Here is a 24,583-nt window from a genome sequence, read left to right on the forward strand (position 1 = left end):
CCCAAAACAAAAGTTTCTCTAGGTAGCTGTGGCTAGCCTCGAACTCATTCTGTAGACCAGACTAGCCTCAGACTCAAGAGATCTGCCTGCCTCTGCCTCCTGAAGTGCTAGGATTAAAGATGTGTGCTAATACTGCCCCATTTTTAAAGTGTTGTAGGAGCTGGGTGTAGTGGTTCACACTTTTAATCCCAGCACTCAGGAGAAAGAGGCAGGCATATCTTGGTGAGTTTGAGGACAGCCCAGAGCTACATAGTGGAATCTTGTCTAAATACAGTAAAAACAAAGACAAAAGGTGTTACAGAAGCACATAAAACATTGATATAGGAGTATGTTACAGAATCTTTATGCAAGGTCGACAAAACAAAATGAAAAAAGCAGAGAGAATTAAAGAAATTCCAGATTTCTATGATGCAGCCCATGGCTTGGGTGATGACTATGTCTTTAAAACACTTTTTGAAAAATATAATCTGCAGCGAAACAGACAGTAAAGTTCACAAATGTATTATTGCATGCTCCTCAACATTTTCCGGGTACCTTGGCGATTAAGTTGGAGTCACTTGGAGGTATTCCGGTAAGTAGGTCATGAAAATTGTGTTGTTTCTATTTCAAGACTCTTAATACTAGTTAATAAGGAGCTAGCTTGAGTCCTATATGCTCTATCCAGAAAGATGTTGATCTTGGAAGCAAGGAATCTTGAAATGAATAGTTGAAACACAGAAACCCTCTAGTTCTCTGAAGATCTAGAGGGTAACCAGGAAGAACTAGCCAGCTTTAGGGAACACCATGAGAATGAGACAAAATTTCAAGCTAAGTTGGGGATATTTGGGGCGAGAGTTCGAAGATGTTCTAACAATAATATCTAGCTCATCCAAATTCAATAATAAATGCATTTCACAGGTTGTGTGTGAGCCTACGTGGGTGGAATTTAAAAACATCTTTTTTAGAGAAGCTCCAACATACAATAAGGACACATGCACCACAATGTTCATAACAGCCCTATTTATAATAGCCAGAAGCTGGAAAGAACCCAGATGTCCCTCTGTAGATGAATGGATACAAAAATTGTGATATATTTACACAATAGAGTACTACTCAGCTATTAGAAACAATGACTTTATGAAATTCCTAGGAAAATGGATGCATCTAGAAAACATCCTGAGTGAGGTAACCCAGTCACAAAATATGCAGTCACTGATAATTGGATACTAGCCCCAAAAAGCTCTGAATATCCCAGAAACAACTCACAGGCTATATGAAGCTCAAGAAAAACAAAGGCCAAAAAGTGAAAGCCTCTGTCCTTCTTAGGAAAAAATAAATGTATAGCACCCTCTCAGAGTGTGGTACATCTGGCCCTTAAATCATTAATAATCCAAGAGCTAAGAGTATAGCCTTGTGGCAATTTTTGGTATTCAAAGATCATTATGTTTAATCTATACACACCAAGAAAACTCTGTTTCCTTGCGCAGGGGCCATGCTAATCTTCTCTGTATTGTTCCAATTTTGGTATATGTGCTGCCAAAGCGAGCACACTCTGACTGTTTCCATGTTACGTTCTGTTCTACGTGTACTTTATGCTTATGGTAACTAGTAAGATTTCAATGCATACTATCAAACTTCTAAAAGAATTAAGTACTGACAAAAATATGTTCATATAGTGTTATGCCAAAATGCCTTTAAAAATCTGTAGATGTATCTGTCTTTTTTAAAAATAAAGTTGAAAGAGAAAAAGAAAAAAGAAAAAAAATCTTTTCTGTGGCAAGCATACTAGTTTCACTTATAGAAATAGTTTCAGTCCACACCTCAATTGGACTCCACTCACAGAGGAAGAACGAGTGTGTAATCTGCTTTGAAATTCTTGAGTAATTTTCAGGTGTATCCAATCATTTAGAGATGTTTTTAATGTAAATTAAAACTTGAAAGGTTTAGTCAGCTTCTCACCTATCCTAGGCTGGCCCAAAACAGTGTGGCTGAGATGGGAGAACTCTTTTACCTTGCAGGTGTATACAGTGCTGCTCATCACCCAGAGCTTCTGGGGCACTGGAAAGCACTTTACCCAGTGAGTGAGCTTTACCCCTTCCCCCTCATCCCACAGACAGGGTCTCAGCAGGAAGACAGGGTCTCAGCAGGAAGCAAGGACTGGCCTGAAACTCCTAATGTTCCAATTCCAGCCACCGAAGTACAGTACTAAATGCAGTGTTACAATGAAAACAGAAACACTTAAGTATGATTTCATTTTGTAAAATGAAATTATTGCATTTCTGCTGCATATCAATTTGGAGCATAAATGTCGCTAGATGTACATTCATATGCTCATATGATTTTAGCTGTATAATCAGAGCCGGCTCTGACATAAAAAAAGATTGCTACTCTTAAAAAGTCTTCATACTAAAATCCCCCAACTCGTTAAATCTTAAGGCCATAAATACTTTCATTTATTTCTTTCAATTCTAGGAAAAGAGCAGGCATATAATGCCATGCTTTCTTTCAACGCCATTGTGGTATTTTTGAAGGCCTACAAGGTGGATTAACTAGATCCCCAAATGGACCCAAAAGAAAACCGCACTAGACCAGAAAACCAGAGTGTGGATGCTCTAGAGATGAACTCGCAGGAATCCTAGGGAAGCGCCTCTTGCCACCTGGAGCCTCCGCCTGTGTTTACTCGACTTCCGGGACACGCCTCGACAAGCCCATTGGCAGTCTTGTTTGCTTACTTCCTCCGCTGCTAGGGCGGGCCGGAACTTTTGTCAGCCGGAACCGGTGTACGCTGCACAGTGTTGTCGACCGGCGTCAAGGCGACGAGGGTGCTGTTCTCTTCCTCTGCCTGCGGTTGCTGTGGAGTTCAGTCCAGCAGTCTGATTGAGGAACACGGTCGTTTGGACTGTGTCTATGGTCGCTCCGCGGGCCGCTTTGCCGGCTGGTGCTTTTGTATCAGGGCAAGCAGTATTCCATGGCAGGGAACTTCTGGCAGAGCTCCCACTAGTAAGTGAGCTTCCATTTTTCTCGCGTGGGACCGGGTCTGGGGCACGGGAGGATTGGGCCTGCCATTCCCCTCTGTGCTTCCATCCTGGCCGCTGGGGCTAAGCCCTCCCTGCGAAGAGGAGGATCCGAAGCGTAATTCGCTGGTTTGCGGATCTCCCCTCTTCGTCCAGCGGGATTTCGGGGGCGGAGGGGGAGGTGAGCTTGAAGGATGGGTAAGAGGTAAGGGGTCCGGTCTCTGGGAAGGGAGACTGAGGCGGTTTCGTTTCAAATTTGGAGCTTTGGTTGGTGGGATGATGTAGGCACAGGCAAGGGAAAGTGAGGTTGTGAGGTTACCTGTTTCGTACGGACATGGTTTGCTTTTGCTAGTTTTGTTCATAGCAGTGATGTAGATTTAATATTACTTAGAGGAGAGGATTGAGTCGTGCTTGTTTCTACCTTCTGCTTCCTGGCTCAGTTTTATGCCTGGATACACACACACACACACACACACAACCTTACCCCCATCATGATGTAGATTTAATATTACTTAGAGGAGAGGATTGAGTCGTGCTTGTTTCTACCTTCTGCTTCCTGGCTCAGTTTTATGCCTGGATACACACACACACACACACACACACAAACAACCTTCACACACACACACACACACACACAAACAACCTTACCCCCATCCCGGAGGCAGTGTTTCTCTGGGTTAAGGGTGACTTGAGTCGTGCTTGTTTCTACCTTCTGCTTCCTGGCTCAGTTTTATGCCTGGATACACACACACACACACACACACACACACACACACACACACACACACACAAACAACCTTACCCCCATCCCGGAGGCAGTGTTTCTCTGAGTTAAGGGTGGCTGTCCAAAACTCACGCTATAAACCAGGCTGGCCTCCAATTTCCTGAGATCCGCCTGCCTCTGCTTCTGAACGCTGGAATTAAAGGCATGAACCACCACCAGCTGGCTCCTAGATTGACTTTTTATGCCCCTAGAATTTGAGAACACATGGAACTTTTAAAATACATTTATTTCATTCACTAGCCAGTGTCTTATATGTTACTTTAAAGGTGTGTTTTCCAGATTTTGTCCTCTTCTTTAACCATTTAAATGACTAAATTTTAGTGTCTTTCAGTGACTATGAAAGGGCTAAAGTAATGTTAAGGACATCTGTCTTCAATACATTTGGTTAAAAATGCAGGAAGTTGTGTGATTGGGCTAAGCACTGAGCAGGCTTTCCATTAAATACATTAAAAACTGACTAGGACTAGATAAAGACCTTTAGTTTAATTAAATTTTAGTGGGAAGAAAATAACAAAATTTTAGCTCTATGAATTGGGTTGTTTTTTTTTCCTCTTTGCCTGAGAGTAAAAAGGAAAAAAAAAAAGAGGACTGAATTTAGAAACCTGTTTCTGGAAAGCATGTCTTCCCTTGCTACAAAGTGTTTCTGGGAAGATGAAATGCTAGTGAGGCATCACTGAGGGACATTATTTTCACTCACTGAGATGTTTTAGTTAAAAAAAAAAAAATTAAAATACAGAAGGGGATGACCCAAAACGGTGGGATTAAGCTTGGGCCTATACTTAATTCTGGTACTCAGATAAAGCCTTGATTATCTGTCGCAATGATGTAAAACTAAGACAGACAGTAGCAAGTCTTTGGATATAGCAAGAGTCTGTCTTTGAGGACGGACCTTACTCTAGAGGGTCTGAGAACCTGTGTGCTGGTGCTTTGTACACATGGCCCTATGAAGGAAATCGAGAAAGAGGTAGAGAATCTTTGAAACCATCAAGAGATTCTTCACCCTCAAGTTCTCCTGTTTCTTGGTCAAACAGTCTTGTCAGGGCTGCCAGTGGGCTGCTGAGAAGCTAGAGACATCAGATGAATAACTTACCTGAGAGTTTAAAATGGCATCCACAGCTCCCTGTTTATTGACCAGACAGAATGGGAGTCAAACTGATTGACATAGAATTATTTGAAGGTAGTCAGCGAAGCACTCACAAATAGCATAAAAAACCAAAGGGATTCCGTTGGTCCAACAAGACTGAAAAACTTTGGGGTGATGATGAAAACACTGATTAAAAAAGAGATTAAATTAGAAAAATGTAAAATTTGCTCCAAGGCTGAATTTACTTGAAATAGGTGAACTCAAGTATTTCATCATTGAACATAATTTACTCAGTTTTTTAGGGACCTGTTCTTGAATTAAGTTTTAGAGGTAGACTGGTGCTCTATCTACCTCAGCTGCATTCCCAGCCAGATACTGTCTTTTATCACTTTTGTAAGGATATACCTCCAAAAAGAAAAGCTAGGTGCAGTGCTGCATGCCTTTAATCCCAGAACTTGGTGGCGATGGGGAAGAGCCAATCTCTGCAAGATTAAGGTTTGTCTGATCTACAGGAGTTCCAGAATAGCTGGAGCTAAACAGAGAAACAAAGAAACAAACACGAAAGGAAGGAAGAAAAGAAGAAAGGAAGAGATATAACTCTTAGAATATAATCACCCTATTAAATGTTAGTGTTTTAGATGCCCACCTCTAGAAGCTTCTCCCCCCATTCCCGATTGTTGGCTTTCTATACCACATTTTGACATCTTTACTTTTTCTAGTTTGCAGTGGATTTTAGATAAACAAGATCTGTTGAAAGAGCGCCAGAAGGACCTAAAGTTTCTCTCAGAAGAGGAGTATTGGAAATTACAAATATTTTTTACAAATGGTAAACTTTTCATTGGTTGAAGTAGTATAGTATAGTATAGCTGGCTTCTATTTTGTATGGTAATTTCAATGAATTGTTATAGCCTATAGTTAATGCTTTTATTTATACATTTATCATTTCATTGTTCTGGGCAACACTTTTTGTTCCTTATTTATCATAAACAGTGTTGACTAATCTCAGGCATTTCTAGTGATGCCCATTTTAAGGTTGGCCTAAGCAAAATACTTTAAGAATAAATGATTCTTTAAATTAACATCCTGTAGTTGCCATTTTACTTTATAACTTTGCATTAGCAAGGAAATTTAGTCAGGAGACCTTTACTATGTCTGGTATAGCTTTTGTTGCCTTTTGCCTGTTGTGTGTGTGTGTGTGTGTGTGTGTGTGTGTGTGTGTGTGGTTTAGTTTCATTTATTTATATTATGTATATGGGTATTTTGTCTGTATATGTGCATTACATGCTGTGCCTGATGCTAAGGAGGTTTGGATCCCTGAGACTGGAGTTACAGATGGTTATGAGCCACCATGTGGGTGTTGGGAATGAAGCTCAGGTCTTATGCAAGAGTAGCTGGTGTGTCAACTCCTGAGCCGTCTCCCCATCCCGTCACCTATCCTTAACTCTTACTCTCTGCAACCTATTTTTTCTTATATCAAAGATTAACTATGGATTTCTTCATAAATAACAATATCCATCTTCCTTTTTAAAGCTGTTTTCATAGATATTATGAAGAGCATTAAAATATGTAGTAAAGAAAGAATATTTGATACTCTGTTGCAGGATAAATTGTAGGCAGTTTCTTGTATGACTATTGCTGCATTTCAAGTCTTAGACTCCTGAGGTTCAGGAGTGTCAGAGTATGCCTAGATGTGAATAGGCATGATTCCAACATGTAGAAACTGCTGGTACAAGTTCATGTTATTAGTGTTACTATACTGATGGCAGATGATACATTTAAACTCTACTCTTTTTCAGTTATCCAAGCATTAGGTGAACATCTTAAACTAAGACAACAAGTTATTGCTACTGCTACAGTCTATTTCAAGAGATTCTATGCTAGGTATGGTTGTTTTGTTCATTTATTATTAATACTTGGTTGAAATTCTTTTCTAATTTCCATGTACAATATATAAATAAATCAGTTGTTTACTATATCATTGATTCCCCACCCCCAATGCGTTTTCTAAACAGGCATCATTTATCTCTTGTCTAATCATATTTTAGGTATTCTCTGAAGAGTATAGATCCTGTATTAATGGCTCCTACATGTGTGTTTCTGGCATCCAAAGTAGAGGTATAAAACAATTTTCTGTTCTTTATCAAAGTATCACCATGTCTGGTTAATTGTTGTATATATATTGCCTTTGTTTGGATAATCATAGTTATCCTATAATAGTTTATACAAACTGATACACACATCTTGCAAATATTTTTATTTTTTAATAAATATGTCACTATGTATCAGATGATTTAATTAGACCCTTTATAAGTTCTAAAACTGTGGAGTGTACAGCAGTAGTATCCATTTAGGGTAAAAGGACCAAGGAAAGAACACCCTGACCTTGCCTTGAGCCCAAGAAACCAAGGCCAAAAAAAAAGAATTCCTGCCAGTCCCTGAGCTTGCTCCAAAATGAGGCCTATGCTACCCTAGAAAACACCCCCCCCACCAGCCTTCTCAGTTTTCTGCTGCTTCTCCTTTTCGCCCAGGCAGAGTTCAGGCAGAGTTCAGGCAAACACCTTCTCTTGTCCTTCCCAATAAATCTCTTGTGGTGACTTTGTGGTATTCCTTGGCTCCTGACTGGGAGGATGGATGCCTTTCCTTCAGAGAGGCAACACTGGGGAAACCGTTCCCCTCAGAGCTGTAACACTTAGAATCCTCATTGTATAATTGGGAAGCATAGAGAGAGCAGTGTTCATGCACCATGTCAGTGGTCCCAGTAGTCAGGATCTTCATCCTATAACTTACTTGCTTTGCTGTCTTTAAAAGACTGGCTGAGTGTGGTGGTGCACACCTTTAATCCTAGCACCTGGGAGGCAGAGGCAGGTGGATCTCTTGTGTGTCAGAAAGACTTTGTAGGCTCTAGCAAGGAAGTGTGGACAGTGGGAGCAGGAAAGGTAGGTAAGAGAAGACAGAGAAGGACTTGGACCAGGAACTACATTTCTGCTCAACTTTCTGTTGTCAATATTATTGAGAAAGCTTAACTTTCAGCTAAAACCCAAATAGTAGCAGATTCTGAGAACTGGCTTTTTTCTTAGCTAATCTATGTAATCCCTAGTCTGTTGTTTCTGTTCTTAAGTAATATCTTTAGAATAACTGTATTCATGTGAATTGAATATGACCAGTAAGTTTTTATTTCTTTTGTGTTCATTTTTATTTTAGAAGCATCCATAACATTTTTATTATCTCCTGAGTAAACAGAATTGACTATATTAGAAATACTAAAACCTTTCTAGGAACCTAAGTTAACTCTGTTCATAAGAGTTAACTCTTCTTGAGATAAGTTTGATTAAATCTAGTTTTAAGTCAGGCTATAAATAAGTCAGTTATAGTGTTTACATAGTTCCCATGAAACCTGGTTTCAGTCCTTAGGACCAGATGTGTGTAGAATGTCTTTTTTAATAAAGAGGTCTTGTATGTGAGGTATATTTTTAGTTGCGGTTGTTGAATTTTTTTTCTTCTTAATTTTTTTTTCAATGTGTTTTGAGCGTGTTTTCTTTCCTCCCCCGGCTTCTCTCAGATCCTCTTCCCTACCCACCCAATGTAGTGTTCGTTTTCTGTGTCTCAAACAAAGCAAAACCTAAAACGAAAAACATGAGACAAATATCAAAACAAAGCCAGTAAGAAACAAACAAACAAAAAGGCGGCAAAAAAAAAAAAAAAAAAAAAAAAAAATCAAGCAAAGACAAAAGCCATGGAGTTAATTTTGTGTTGTCCAACTACTCCTGGGCCTTAGGGGCTGCTTTAGAATGTGTTGATGTGACCAGTGTCAGTCCACTGGAAAAACTGATTTTTCCTTTGCCAGCCGGTATCAATTCCAGGTAGCTTTTTCATTTATCCTCTCAGTGTGTTGCATTACATTTTAACTCTAACTATAACCAAATCTTTGTTTTGTCTGAATTGAATAGAAATTGGGTACATAATCATGTTTAACATACTGTCTCCAGTTTTGAGCTTTTAGTTTTAATTATTAGGTTTTGAAGTTTAAGTTTAAATATAAATATATGTACACTCATAGATAAAGTTATAGATTGCATATTTTTTAATAGAAGGTATTTAAGTAGTTTTAATTTGCTAACTAAGATTTTTTTCTGCTTTAAAAGGAAGTAAATGGCTTGGAAATCTTAAGTGGTTTATCTGAAATTAAATGAGAGTATATTTAAATTACATTACATGATAAATTCTAGTTATTTTATACTGGTAGTATATAAGGTTGAAAGGAAAATGATAAGTTACCTAAGCAGCCCTTATATTCCATTATAACTATTTCATTCTTTCAGAAAGGTTGGTGTATGTGGTCTTTGAGTAATATCAGTGTTTGTATATACTACTTAGCTGATTGATTGATTAATTGTACAAAGCCTTGAACACAGGGCCTTGTATGTTCTTGGCAGGCAAGCAATATACCATTGAGCAATATTGCCAACCCAAATTACTGAAAATTTAAGAAAAGGTAATAAGACTGTAAATGTGAGAAGAGCTTGGAAATGTGTTTGGAATAGATTTCAGATATCTTTAATGTTTTTTTGGATTACTAAGTACTTGATCTCATTCACTTTTCTCTAGGAATTTGGTGTCGTCTCAAATACAAGATTGATTGCTGCTACTACTTCAGTATGTAAGTACAAAAAGTGTTTTCTGCTTTAGGGATGAAATCTAAAGAAAGCTCTGTAATGTACAGATTCATTTTGTTTTTAACGAACCACATGTAGGTGAATTTATTACAACTCCACCGAATACCCTTATCACTAGCATATTTCACAGGAAAAAAATGTTTGAAAAGAAGTTGTTTTTACTGATGTGTAGTGGTACCCTATATTGTCGGTGTGTGGGAGGTGGAGGTAAGGAACAAGCCATGCTTACATAGTGCATTTGCACGAGCCTGGACTGTATGAGACCATCTCAGGAGTCGTTAGATTCGTTACGACATTACCTTTTTGTTTGGATTTTTTGTTGTTGATGATGGTTTAGTTTTCTCTTTTTCTTTTTTTTTCCCCCTTTGAGACCAAGTCTCATCTGAAACTTGGGTTTCTCTAATGTTCTGCTTACCAAGGATTGTTAATTTCTAGTTTAGATTGCAAGTATGGACCAGCATGCCTGGATTAAGACAATACTTTTCAGGGGTTAAAAAAAAAATGAGTTGTATTGATCGGAATTATGTATTTTCAGACCTTCAAGGTGAAAAGTATGGTACAGAAAGGAGTACTGACTGTAGTTAGTCAATCGAGGTCATTTTTATTTGTCTTGCCCTTGTGAGCCAGGGTGTCACTGTGTAGCCCTGGCTATCCTAGAACTCAGATACCTGCCTCCTGAATGCTGAGATTAAAAGCTTTTATCATCATGTCTAGCAACTCTTGTGTGTTTTAAAGATTTACCTATGTGTAGATGTTCGCATGTGAGTAGTTGGGAGCCCGAGGAGCCAGAGGAAGGAATTATAAAACAGCTGCTGGAGCTGCCAGTTGATATCCTAGTGGGTTTAAGTATTGTTACCTAATGACTTGGATATAGTTTTCTCAATAGTACTTAAATGTATATAATAGTACTTAAAAGTATATAACTTAGGACTTCTTGAGATAGTAACAATGGCTTTTCATTTGTAGTTTATTAGTGAATACAGATAGTAACTATGTAGTGTAATAAAATTACCTAGGACTTTGCATGTATACTGATACTTTTATTAAAATGCTTTGGTGAGATGTGGCTGTGCACACCTTTAATACGAGCAGATAAGGCAGAGGCCAGCAGATCTCTGACCATTTCCTTTACCTTTCCAAACTCTTGCCTATACTATACTCACAGGTGTCGGGAGTGCCAGCATGGCACCATTCCATGATTTTTTGTGTGTGTGTGTGTGTGTGTGTGTTTTTAAGATAGGGTTTCTCTATGCAGCACTGGCTCTCCTGGAACTCTGTAGATGAAGCTAGCCTCGGATTCACAGAGATCTGCATGTCTCTGCCTCCAGAGTGCTGGAATTAAAGGCATATGCCACCACACCTGACCAACATGAACCTCTTTATACACACACACACACACACACACACACACACATATATATGTGTGTATGTATGTATGCATGTATGTATAGATAGATAGATATAGATATATAAATTTTAAGCTGTTCAATTGTATAGACAAGGATGATTCCTACCACTCTCTGTTGTCCCTGGAAAAAAAGCTTTAAATATTTCTGAGAGCACCTACTGAGGGTAATATAGCACACTTTCTAATATTTAGAGCTATGTTAAAGGAATCTTGGAGAAATTCATGTTAGCATTTTCTTGGTTTTAATTATTTTGTTTTGTTTCCTATAGTAAAAACGAGATTCTCATATGCCTTTCCAAAGGAATTTCCTTATAGGATGAATCATGTAAGTACATTATATAAAACTCTGTATGTTTATATTAGAATAAACTTCAGAATCTCTTAGAAATGGGAGTTTCATGTACTATAGAATATATATATATATATGTATTATTTTTATATTAAGTCTGAGCAGCTTCTCTATTTTTCTGATGATATTTAACAGTACTCATTATTAACCTTGGATCCCAATTAAATCATCTTAGAAAGCTTTTAATAATATTGAAGCTAGGACTTCTCCAAATTAAAGCAGAATTTTCAGGCCTGGAATGGTGGTAGTCTTGCATCAATGTTTCCAGGTTACACTAATGTTTCTCCTTTGGAACAATTTGAAAACTGTTTTTGGAAAATTACCTGTTGGGTTTCTGTTAACATTTTAATAGATTTATCTTTTCCCACCTTACAAGGAATTTGTTTATTCCATTAGTAAATAGTTGTATTGTGCATTTGTCAAATAAAAAGTACATATGAAAATTTGAAGTTTCTTTTTGGTTTCATTTTGTTTTCTTCAAGACAGGAATTTTCTGTTTAGCTCTAGCTGTCAGGGAACTCTCAGACTTGCTCAGACTTGCTCTGTAGACCAGGCTGACCTCAAACTCAGAGATTAAAGGCATGTGCCACCATGCCTGGCTTAGATTTGAAGATTCTAACATTTATAGCTTTTTATTTATTTATTTATTTATTTATTTATTTATTTATTTATTTATAAGAATTCTGGTTGTAGCTCAGTAGCAAAATAAGTGCTTAGCATATTTGAAACTTTGGCTTCAATTCCAAGTAACCCCTACAAAAAAAGATATGATACTTACATTCTTTTCCTTATAAGAATTGAAAATGTATTATATAAGAGTAAAAAGCAATTTTTGCCAAGCATAATAGCTTAAGCCTTTACTCCCAGTTCTCAGGAGGCAGAGTTGGGCAGAGCTCCATGACTTTGAGGCAAGCCTGGTCTTACATCCATCAGACCCGATCTCAGAAAACAAAGAAAATTAGTAATTTTTATTGTAAATGTTAATGCTAATATAAACTACTGTGTTTATTTTTTTATTTAGAAACTTTATATAATATTGATAAATTATTTAATTTATCTGTATTTGTAAGTTGTTATTTTTAATAGAGTATGTAATTATGCTTATTTTTGCTTGGTGTTTTTTTTTTTAAACAGATACTAGAATGTGAATTTTACCTCTTAGAATTAATGGTATGTATATTTTCCATAATACAGTAAAAATCAATGCTTGTAGTGAAGGGAGTTAACACTGAATATACCCGACTGACAGACTATGGCACGGTCGTAGGAGTGTAAGAGCATCACCACCTATTTCCTTTCTGAAGGCTGTAAAGTAATTTATCTTACTTGGGCTGCAAAAATTGTTTTTCTTGTAACTTTAATAAGGATTACAACCAAATAAACAAGAACATTGTAGATTCTGTGCACAATTTGTGCTTGTGTGTAGAATTAAAGATAGATTCTGTCTTTGGCAGAATCCTGCTCCTCCGGGTGAGAATTACGGATTCACAGGCTAACGAGGGGCTCTAGCATGTTGCAGATGTGGCACACAGAGTCTCTGAGGGAAGGAACGGAGGCTGACTGACAAAGGTCCATTCCAGAGACATGCGACTTCATGTCACAGTAGCTTAGGCCATATGTGAATAGAGCATGAAAATAAAAGTCATCTAGTATGAGAGAGAGAATGTAATTTAAAACAGAACAACTTGTTGGAAAATAATACCATTTATTGTTTTATGTTGTAATAGATGTTTTTACACATACATATTTTTAAACTGTTTTTAGGACTGTTGCTTGATAGTGTATCATCCTTATAGACCGTTGCTCCAGTATGTGCAGGACATGGGCCAAGAGGACGTGCTGCTTCCCCTGGCATGGTAACCAGAGGAGAAATTACTCACCCGTTACTGGGCAGGAGGGCTCACAACTAAATACATGGCTTAATGCAGTAAAGTGTCCCAAGATATCTGCTTGTTAAATTTGAGATGCTATAGTGGTGTAAGTTATGAAGTCAAACATATCTTGAAGTACCTATTTGATAAGGGTATCTATTAATGTTTTATATGAAAAAAACAGACTTTACATGAACATTAAAAGTAAATTTATTTTTAAAATAATTCTTTTTGTTTGGATTTAATATAAACCCATTTTAAATCATGGCTTTTAAAGTTTACTTTTAACTTTTCAAAATGTGAACAACCTTTTTACATTATTTGTTGTGGGGTCTCAAAATGGAAAATATACTGACTACTGCATGAGTTGTATATTCAGTAACATGTGTCCCTTCGTTGTCACGCTCATGCATCCATTGCTTGGCCTCTGTGTGCCATTTCTGTGGCTGAGTGTACAAAGATGGGAAGTCTGGTTCTCCTTGGAAGAAGTTACAGTTGATGAAGTAGTTGTGCTGTTAGTAGTGATAAGATTTATGTTTCTACAGGAGGATAGTGAATGATACCTACAGGACGGATCTCTGTCTGCTGTACCCGCCTTTCATGATAGCCTTAGGTATGTAAATTCGGTGTGCCTTTATTGTTTAACTGGTTTTGCCTATTTAGGTCATTCTAGAATAAGTTTACCTGATTTTATGGTTTTTGTAGTAGTTGACTAATCTTGAATGTGAACTTTCAATAATATACACTATAGCCATCCCAGATTAGCATTATTTTCCTCCTTCTGCTTTTTTGGTAAGTTTTTTTCCCCGTTAATCCATTTAAAACAATTTTAAATGGTATCTAAGCAAAATTTTTATTTGTTTAGGGGGGAAATTCAGGAGTAAATCTGATACTAGTTGCCTATTTTTTTCTGAGTTTGTAAAAATCATAGGAGGGATAATAACTTTTAAAGATTTATTTATTTATTACATATAAGTACACTGTAGCTGTCTTCAGACACACCAGAAGAGGGCATCAGATCTCATTACAGATGGTTGTGAGCCACCTTATGGTTGCTGGGATTTGAACTCAGGACCTCTGGAAGAGCAGTAGGTGCTCTAACCCCTGATCCATCTCTCCATCCCAATAATAGCTTTATAAACAGTTGCTTCAAGAGTTATATCCTATAGAACACCAGGTGTCTGCTATGTCCAAAGAGTTAGTAGGTTCTGCTCCTTTTCTCTCTCCTCCTCCTGTTGATTTTTATGAGTCCTTTCTAAAAACCCTTCTCTTTCTTCCTCATCATCTTCCTCTTCTTCAACCTCTTCCCCTTCCTCCTCTTTTTTTCTTTTCCTTCTTCCTCTTCTCTTCCTTCTTTTTCATTCTCTTTTTTTCAGTTATGTCTTTTTAGTTTTTTCTTTTAAATTACTTGTTTTATATGTATGAATATTGTTACCTGTATGTGTATATATGTAACATGCACATGCTTGAACCCATGGAGGCTAGAAGAGGGCACTAGATTCCCTGGAATTAGAGATAGTTGTAAGCCATGATGTGGGTGCTGGGAATTGAACTCAGGCCCTCTGGAAGAGCACCAGTGCTCTTAACCTCTGAACATCTCTCTGGCCCCTCACTGGTGACTCTTGTAAATTGCTGGACTTGGTAGGACTCTAATGTAATATCTATATTCAGTGAGAAAATATGCTGGGTTTGTATAGATTGGAAGAAATAGCAGGAAGTATGGCATGGTTTTGCCACTTGTGTGGTCTGTGTTCCTCTCCGGTAGTGTGTTACTGAGATCGGTGGCTTTTACACACACAGAGAGAGAGAGAGAGAGAGATAAGCATGTGTGAATGTTGTTGCTACACTTTTAAAAATTAGTATTGGAAAATGAGGCAATCTATGAAAATCTTTAGTTCTAAGACTTATGTTTATAGTTAAATTTGAACAGTTGTCTCTGGTTTTCTTTCTAGCTTGCCTACATGTAGCCTGTGTTGTACAGCAGAAAGATGCTAGACAGTGGTTTGCAGAACTTTCCGTGGATATGGAGAAGGTATTTTCTTTTTGAAGACATGGTCTCACTGTATAGCTCTTTCTTCCCTGGAACTTGCTATGTAGATCACGCTGTCCTCCAACACACAGACATCCACCTGCCTCTGTCCCAAATGCTAGGACTGAGGCATGAGTCCCCTTGCCCAGCCTGGTATGTGTGCTTTACATACTAATGTATGTTGCTAGTTTTTGCTAAGAACTTTTCAAATATTTTTTTCTAGATTTTGGAAATAATCAGGGTTATTTTAAAACTGTATGAGCAGTGGAAGAATTTTGATGAGAGAAAAGAGATGGCAACTATTCTTAGTAAGATGCCGAAACCAAAACCACCTCCAAACAGGTACATTTTAGACTTAGTTACTGATTTCATTTCATTGTAAAATGTAGCCATTTATCATATTTTCCTTAGATTGTGCTATATCTTATCTTTTTCTAAAACCTATACTAAAATTGCTTTATTTCTGTTTATTTGATTTCTGACTTGATAAATTGCTAATGTCAGTTTTAAGGTGAATTCTTCTGTCGAGTAACTTCCTAATGCAATGGAGGTCATTACAGGTGTCCCTCAACATACAGCGCTGTTCTGTAGTTAGACTGAGCCGAGTTAGACACACATTTCAAATTCAGACACAAAGCCTGAAAGGAATTCTTTCCGTTTGCCTGTCATTCCTCTCCCTTCAGTAATGACTATTCTCCTATTTCCTGCCTTTCAGTAAGCATTTTGAAATTTTTTGATGACCTGATATGCTAAAGATTATAAATTTTGGCTCTGGGTGATCCTATGATCCATAGCACACAGTTATAGATAAGATGTTTTTGTTGTTTTCACTGTATCTGTTCACTTAGTTGAGTGGCTCTCTGCCCTCTCTATAGATTAGATCATTCAGAGTGAGAAAGGCAAGAAGGAAAATAAATGCTGTAAACTGAGTTGTTACTTATGTAACGCTAAGATGCATTTTTAGACCGCTGATGGTTACAGTGATGTTACAGTTGAGAAGAAAATGATGATTAGGGCTGGAGAGATGGCTCCTAGTTAAGAGCACTGACTGCTCTTCCAGAGGTCCTGAGTTCAATTCCCAGCAACCACATGGTGGCTCACTACCATGTGTAATGGGATCAGATGCCCTCTTCTGGTGTGTCTGAAGACAGTGACAGTGTACTCATAAATAAATAAGTAAATATTTTAAAAAAGAAAAAGAACGAAAGAAAAGAAAGTGATGATTTACTGTTACTAGGAGCTGCTTAAGGCAGTCATTGAAACGGCTACCTTTGGATGCATTTTTTACAGAAGCTCCCTGAGTGATTCTCCACTAATGGCAGGGCCTGAAGCTGCAAGATGATGGTGGACAAGATAAGGCAGTCTCCTATTGTCACAGTTACTGGTATTTTCAGCTTTAGTTATTTTTATTTTAATATTCAGCATTTTCCCAAGAAATTACCATATTTTTTGATGTATAAAGATTTGTTATCATTACCATATGATTTTATGCCATCATTGAACAACGGGTTTTTCTTTTTCTTTTTCTTTTTCTTTTTCTTTTTCTTTTTTTTTTTTTTTTTTTTTTTTTGTTTTTGTTTTTGAAAGACACTTTGGATTTTCGTAAAGAGTAGAAATAGAATTTTATGTCAGATTTAATTTTGTAGGAAATTTGTTCAGAATAAGTTGTAATCTCTATGTTGAGTGATACCTGTAATAATAGTGAAATTCTAAACTCTAACTTAAATCTTTGAATGTATATGGACACTAACTTCCAGACTGCTTGATATGTATGAGGGCCTCAAGTTACAGAAGAATAAAAACATAAAACCAACTCTTAGTTTTCTGGATTTTAATTTTTCTACATTTGTGTTGTTTTATAATCAGGATTGTCTGTTTTATAGAATTGCTCCACAGAATAATGAACTTCAGAAATTAATACTACTATCAGAGTATTGAGAAATGAATCTTTTAATTGGCATAAAATTTCTTTCTTCCTCATTTGAACAGTGAAGGAGAGCAGGGTCCAAATGGAAGTCAGAACTCTAGCTACAGCCAATCTTAAAACACCCTGAAGAATCCTGTAGTGGACCACTTGGAAGTAAAGCATTGGACAGTTTGAGTAATGTCTTCATTGGAAAACAGATGCAAATGAATAGCTTGTTTCTGTCAAGCATACTGGGAATTGACTTAATTTTTTAGAAAATAAGTTTTTTCTCCTAACTTGATTCTAGTGTATAATTTATTAAATCTTAATTACAAAATAAAAAGGCTCTAAAGGAACATATAGCCATACACAGACATTTCAGGGCTAACTTCTCTCTTATATACACATATGTATATAGACATATACTAATACTGGTTTTTGATTAGGAAATTGAAGGGTTTTTTTTTATTAATAATAGCTTTTTTTTTTATTAAGTCAGAAAGTATAAACTGTCGTTTGTTCAAATTTTTCTTTGGGCTTTGAGGGACCAAAAAAGGACAATAAGAAGTCAATAAAACTCCCCCCAGCCCAGTTAAATCTTAAAACTGGATTTAAGAAGTTGAATCTTAGAAAATCCTATAAGGACTTAGAAATGATAATTACAATTTGAGGGGGATGAACAAGAACTTACTGATTTCAAAAATATGTTGTATTCAATACTTTTTGTATCATCACAAAAGATACTGGCCCAGCCTATCAAAAGAGTGCAATATATATATAGCATACTTTGACATTTTAAAGGTTGTACTGACTTACTAGCTATTTTGAAATGCTGGGAAGCCTGAAAGAAAAGGTTATTTGTAACCAATTTATAGTTAATAGGCGTTTTTAATGTTTAATCTGTCCTGAAAATTTTTTATGAGGCATATACACTCAGTTTAATTTTGTGTTTTAGTGTGAGCCAACATATGTACAGCAGGTATTCTGAATCTGGAAGGAACCTAGTCAGCTTTCAGACCAGTGAGGTTCTTAATTCTCATGGGTATAACTTAAGAGCAAATGGTACATTTGTGGGACTTTATAAATGAACTCATTTTCTTCAGACTCAAAGGAAGAAGAAGAAATAAAACTTGGAGTAATGAGATATTATTGTGTAGTTTTGCACTTTTAAAAAAAAATAAATCATGAAAAAATGACTAAGTGTTGCCTTCCTGGTTAAAATTGAAAGAATAAATGTTAAGTTTTTCAGCTATAGTCACTAATGTCTTGAATTCCTGTTGCTAAGTTTGACTTAGGTTTTCTGAGAATCTTTGTGTGTGTTAAATTAGAATCCTAAACTTTGTAAAGGGGTGCTTTTGTATAGTTTATGAATAGACTGTAAGGAAACTTCTGCTTCCTTATGGAAAATATCAAAGGCAGATGTGCTGGGAAGGAGACTTCACATTGACTGGGAAAATATGGGCTCTCCTAAGGTTGTACCAGGATAAGAAACAAGCAAGCAGGCTTTCCCCAGGCCTGAGGGTGACCTGAACTTAGCGTGGATGCTTGGTGATTGCTGATCACAGCCAGCAACTATACTTTTATCTTCACATTTGTTTTAATCCAGTTTCTTTTCTCAGATTTATCTTTGTGCTTCATAGTTTTTTTTGCAAAAGCTATTGTGTAAAATTAAGATTTTGCAAGAGCAGACAAGGCGGTGAAATAAATCTCCATTTGTGTATGATCTAGCCTCAGCTGTTACTGATTCATAGCCAGTTTCACCTTAAACTTCCACAACAGTCTCCAGTTCTTATATTATTCTGAAGAAAATTCTAGATAGGTAAAATAATTATTTACTATTAAAATTCTCAGTTCTCTGAATGATGCAGAGCATTTTTAGTATTCATTTATAAATCTTTTTGTTTTAGATTCATGGATTCTTCCTCCGTGCTATAAAAGACATTCCCAGTTTTCATTTGTTGGTGTATTAAGCTTCCCATAGCCTGAGCTTTACTGTGAGCATCTTCAGCATGCATTTAGTGAGGATTCTCTTTCTCCTTTGTATTTCTCTAAACTGATACTGAATATTGAGATTCTTTGGTTTGGCTAGACGACTGTAGGGTGGCCGTCTCTTGCATTAGTCACCGCACACTGGTTGCTGCTGTATCGTCCTCACTATGACAAGTACTGCTTTAGAGTCAGTCAGTCAGTCTTAGGCACACTGTCCAGTCTCATGGCCACCAGCCACTTACGGCTGAACAGTTACTATGTGGCTTGTCTGAAAGCAGATATGCTGTAAATGTGCAAACATGTTGGATTTCAGGTACTTAATAATACAAAACAAAATAATGTTAAAAATCTCGATTTGTTTATAACCATTTTGTGTTTTAAATAATAATATTTTGGATACATAGAATTAAATAAAACATTATTAAAATCTTTCTCGTTTCTTTTTAATTTTTTAAATATAGGAACATTTAAAATCACAGTGGCTTGCATTGGACAGTGCTGTTGCTAGATAATAAAGAAAATATTAGATTTCTACCTTCATTTGCATTTCCTGCTTTTCCTTTTAACTTTGTCATTTGTCTGCTATTTGCTTCAGCATTTCCAGTTGGCAGACTCTTAATATTACCATTAATTACTTACTGTATGCCAGATGTGGGCCGTGTGCTGTGGGAATTTGAGCTAGGCTTACTGCAGAGATGACAACTCACTCATTCGGTCGCAGATGATGTGACAGCTTAGACGCATGTTCTAATTGATAAAATGGGGACATCTGAACTCCAAACACTTTACCATGTTGCCTCTTCTGCTTATTCCTCCCTTTTTATTGTCAATTGTAAGTAATACCCTGCTTTGGAAGATGGGAGATCTTGTTCTATCATACATCCCCTCTTCAGCCCTACAATGGGACTCACGTCTATCATTAAGTACACGGTTTGAGCAGGCCCACAGTACTTGGGGCATCGATTGAGTCAGGAGGATCACAAGTTCAAGTATGTAGCCTCATAACATGAACAGTTGGAGGCCAGCCTGAACTACATAAGACAGTATCTCTAAATAGCAGCAAATTGTACAGTGTTTTTAAAATTCATATTTAGATACATAGATAATAGTCCGTAGTCCAATAACTTCTTTAAAATATTTTATCTCTTTATAATTGACAGTTACCTTAGTTATAATTTGCTTAAATTGCTTTGTGGTTTTTGTTAAGTCATCCAAGGATTGTTATTTGTTTTCTAAAATCGCACTTAGGGAGACTTAGCTGAGTCCATCCTAATGGCTAGGATGACTACTCTGAAGGCCAAGCAAGTATCACTGCTGTTTGTAGAACGGAGTAGTTTGTGATTCCCCTACCATGGATCAGTCCCCTGCCATCTCTGTTTCCTCCATTAGTCTTATTTGGCAGAGCCATGTCAGCTGGGTGGCTGCCTGCCCAGATCTGCTTGTATGCATACTTTTGATGCTACCATTTCTCAACACACTTGATTTACCATCTGTTTCCTTGCAAGAAAGGGTTAACAAAAGCATATCAGTAATCGGATGGACCCTTAATGGTGAGCGGCCATGCCATCAGATAGAAGGGTCCTTGGTGAGCCGGGTGTGGTTGTCTGGTGGACAGAGTGAGTTCCAGGAAAGCCTAAGCTATACAGAGAGAGACTCTGTCCCCCCCCAAAAAGCAAACAAACAAACCAGACAAACAAAATATTAGAAGGGACCATAGTACAACCAGTGGACATCTACAGGAATACTATGGCCACTAGGATGACAGGCAGCATCCTCCAACCGCTGGGTATTCAGTGGCAGTAGCAACAAGGCAGGACCAGACTACCCAGAATTAGCATTAGAGTCCTCCCACCCTCTACACACAGCTGAAAAATGATGGGTTAAAGACAGAACAGATCTTTAAAAAGATTGGTGCTTATCCCTTTCTGCTCAAGGAATACTCATACCCCCAAACTTCCTATGTCAGACACAGGCCAACCTAAAGGGTATTGAGAGGAATATGCCTTGGGACCATGAGGGACTTTATTGCTATCCTTTGTCATTTTTAAAGCTGCCTGAACTCTTAGACTGCTCCTTTGTTGTCAGGGAGAAGAAAGGGTTTATCTTGGCCCACACTTGTACTTCACAGGGCATCACTGAGGAAAATCAGAGCAGGGGCTCAAAGCAGGAACCTGGAGGCCAGAACTGGGGTAGTCTGGAGGGACACCACCTACTTACTGACTCGCTCCCTGGGGCAGGCCGAACCTGCGTGTTGTTGGTAAGATTTATTGATTATTTTATGTGTGTGAGTACACTGTAGCTGTTTTCAGAACCACCACAAGAGGGCATCAGATCCCATTACAGAATATTGTGAGCCACCATGTAGTTGCTTGGAATTGAACTCAGAATCTCTTGAAGAGCAGTCGGGGCTCCTAACCTCTGAGCCATCTCTCCAGCCCAAACCTGCTTTCTTATATTACCTGTTGGGATTCCATAAGCCCCACCCCTCAGTTACCTAGCAACAGCCACCCCTCAGTTACCTATACCCCACCCCTGGCTATTGCCAGTTATGCTCCACCCCAGTGACCTGACACTATAAAAGGGGCTGTTTTCCCCCTCCTCTCTCTGTTCTCCTGCCTCTCTCTTGCTCCCTCCTTACCCCTCCTCTTCCCCTCCCCTTCCCCCCTCTCCCTCCAGTGCTTTTGACTGGCCTCTACTCCTCTATTCCTCTTCTCTCTCTCTCTCTCTCTCTCTCTCTCTCTCTCTCTCTCTCTCTCTCTCTCTCTCTCTCTCTCTCTCTCTCTCCTTCCCTCCCTCCCTCCCTCCCTCCCTCCCTCCCTCCCTCCCTCCCTCCCTCCCTCCCTCCCTCTCTCTCTCTCTCTCTCTCTCTCTCTCTCTCTCTCTCTCTCTCTCTCTGCCTCTACCACCCTTTTAACTCTCCCATGACTTGAATAAACTCTATACTATACCGTTGTGTGGCTGGTCCCTCACGGGGAAGGGATTCCCAACAAGGGCCTCCCAGAGGCATCTCCCTCATTGCACCTCCATGGTCCAAATCCCCCCCCCCTTCATCCTTTTCCTGACATTGGTGCTGAAACCAGGGACGTCATCTTTTAACAATATTGGTGCCCCGTGACTCTTAACATTACCTAGGACCACCTGTTCAGGGATGGCACTGCCCACAATAAGGGGAGGCCTCCCACATCAATGGAGAAAATTCCCCCACAGACATTTCTGGAGGACAGTCTAATGGAGGTAGTTCTTCAGTTGAAATTTCCTTTTCCCACACATGTCTAGGTTTTTGTCAGTTACCCCTAGCACAGATGTTTTCCACTGATTGGCATCTTCTAAAAACATGACACATAAAGTTAGTCTTGCAAGGCTTCACTTGAAGGACCAACCCCGTGTAACTATAAAAAGGCATCAGAATACCCTAGTGTGGGGTTAGGAAATGGTAGAGCGAAGGCAGGATCTTCCCCAGAGTCCTTTCCCTGGCGGTGCTGATTTGAAAAAGAATGGTATAGAAGGTCCTGAAGCGAAGCTGTTCCTATTTAATGTTAATTCCACTTCCCCAAGAAGGGTTACCCAATCAGTACTCAAGAGGTGACTTCATTGGAACCTTCCCATTTTAATTAGTAAAATAAAGGAAAGCCAGTGACTGGGGGTGGGGGAGGAGGTAGAGTGAGAAGAGGAGAGGTCAGAGGATGAGAGGGGGTCCCGACTTGGAAGTCCACAAAGACCAGCTAGATCCAGGTGGGCTTAATTGGCATTAAACAGGTATGAACATTATGAACAGTAAGGATTTTACAGGTCTAATATCTCATATAGAAGGATAGTTTGTATCTTTGTCTAATTGATGTAATCTTGAATAGAGGGTTTGTGGATTGAAAATTAAATACACAAACCTGTATGAAAAGCTGTTGGGCTGTACAGTTGTGTTTGCATGGATTTTGGAATGAACGAACACCCCTGGATGGAGGCAGAAAATAGGTGGTGGAAAACCACCAAGGGAAGGGAGTCTCACAGACCGGGTGACAGAGGTGTGCGGCTCCATATTAAAATTTGGCATGAGGAGTGAGACGTTGGGGCCGATAAAGAGATAAACCGTTTTTTATTTTTAATATTTTCTGCAGAATGCCCCCCTTAGGCTTGTATATTTGAATGCTTAATCATCGGGTTGAATGCTACGTTTGGAAAGCATTAGGAGATGTGGCCTTGTTGGAAGTGTAACACTGAGGTGGGTTTTTTGAAGTTACAGAAGCCCAAGACAGGCCCAGTGTCTGTCTATCTCTCTCTTCCCCTCCTCCTCCCTTCTCCCCTTCCTCCTGTCTCTCTCTCTCACTCCCTCTCTCCGCTCTCCCTCTTCCTGATGCCTGCAGATCCAGATGTAGAACTCTAAGCTCCTCCAGTACCATGTCTGCCTGCATGCCACCATGCTTCCTGCCGTTCTGATAATGGACCCTATCTATCTCTAAACTGTAAGCAAGCCCCAGTGCTTTCTTTATAAGTGTTGCTGTGGTCAAGGTGACTCTCCACAGCGATAGATACCATAAGACACAGGCATATACCCCAACCAGTACTGGGACGAAGAGGAGCACCAGATGTGGTAAGCAAGAAACCTGCCCTCCCCAGAAAGATGATTGCCACACATCTACTCAAGCAAGCAAGCAGCTTCCTTTGGGATGGGAGGCATCCAAGTGCCTGGAGTTTGCTAAATGAACTCTGGAGCCTCGCATTTTCCCTGTTGGTCCTATTTAGATTCCCAACCCCAAGATTTCCTGGCCATTTCCTCATAATGTTTTCTGGGAACAAGAGACCTTCTTAAGTAGCCCATTCTCACTTTTCCTCTCTGTATGTTTCTCTAACTCAACAATAATCCCTATCCCCTATCTAGAGAAGGTGGCAGTAATAATTAACAACTACTAGATAAGAGTTTTACACAATCCTGTGCTTTTCTGTTCCTGTAATGAAAACTATTCTGAAATTGGCACTTGTTACTTCCATGGCTATGTTGAAATTGCTAATAAGTTATGTTATTTCATGGTTTAAACTAGACTGCTGGGCTGAAGAGATGCCTCAGTGGTTAAAGACATTTGTTGCTTTTCAGAGGTCATGAGTTCAATTCCCAGCAACCACATGGTAGCTCGCAACCATCTGTAATGGGATCTGATGCTCTCTTCTGGTGTGTCTGAAGACATCGACAGTGTACTCACATAAATAAATAAATCTTTAAAAAAAAAAGACTACATAGTTTCTGATTTTGTTTGTTCTTTTCAAAATCATTACAGTATTAATATGTAAACTTCAACTTTTTCATTGACATTAATCTTAGCTGTGTCTAGTTAAAATTGTTTAACATATGTTGGATGTTTGCTATCTTTTGTTGTATTTGGTTACCAAAAATCAAACCAAACCAAGGCCTTGTGTATCCTAGCTAAATGCGCTATCACTAATCTACATAACTACCCCTTTTTAGTTTTTGAGACAGGTTCTCATTAATTTGCCTAGGTTGCCTTTG

General features: G+C 38.4%; 1 protein-coding gene across 4 annotated transcripts; it reads left to right on the forward strand.

Annotated features, from left to right (window-relative positions):
* The first annotated feature begins 2,843 nt into the window (after positions 1-2,843).
* Positions 2,844-23,896, forward strand: CCNC (cyclin C). 4 transcript variants are annotated; one of them, XR_013975563.1, is made up of 14 exons: positions 2,844-2,979; positions 5,581-5,687; positions 6,658-6,742; positions 6,907-6,976; positions 9,467-9,518; positions 11,212-11,267; positions 12,426-12,461; positions 13,056-13,147; positions 13,708-13,775; positions 15,115-15,194; positions 15,415-15,533; positions 21,215-21,343; positions 23,199-23,302; positions 23,445-23,896. XR_013975563.1 is itself a non-coding variant. In XM_080938623.1 (13 exons), exons 1-12 carry the CDS (start codon positions 2,948-2,950, stop codon positions 16,531-16,533), a joined length of 849 nt encoding a protein of 282 aa, XP_080794749.1. In that variant the 5' UTR covers positions 2,844-2,947; the 3' UTR covers positions 16,534-16,575; positions 17,181-19,399. The 4 variants fall into 4 exon arrangements, 3 of the variants coding, with proteins under 3 accessions (XP_080794749.1, XP_080794747.1, XP_080794748.1); XM_080938623.1 differs by lacking the exons at positions 21,215-21,343; positions 23,199-23,302; positions 23,445-23,896 and adding exons at positions 16,482-16,575; positions 17,181-19,399; XM_080938621.1 differs by lacking the exons at positions 21,215-21,343; positions 23,199-23,302; positions 23,445-23,896 and adding an exon at positions 17,181-19,399.
* The last annotated feature ends 687 nt before the right edge of the window (positions 23,897-24,583 follow it).

This window comes from Micromys minutus, assembly GCF_963924665.1.
Source record: "Micromys minutus genome assembly, chromosome: 26".
NCBI classification, from domain to species: domain Eukaryota; kingdom Metazoa; phylum Chordata; class Mammalia; order Rodentia; family Muridae; genus Micromys; species Micromys minutus.

Bases quoted from the DNA above. Each gene is read 5' to 3' on its own strand.
- CCNC (XM_080938621.1), top strand. From the start codon at position 2,948: ATGGCAGGGAACTTCTGGCAGAGCTCCCACTA. The intron at 6,743-6,906 runs GTATGGTTGTTT...ATCATATTTTAG, and splicing joins TTCAAGAGATTCTATGCTAG to GTATTCTCTGAAGAGTATAG. The intron at 9,519-11,211 runs GTAAGTACAAAA...TGTTTCCTATAG, and splicing joins TGCTGCTACTACTTCAGTAT to TAAAAACGAGATTCTCATAT.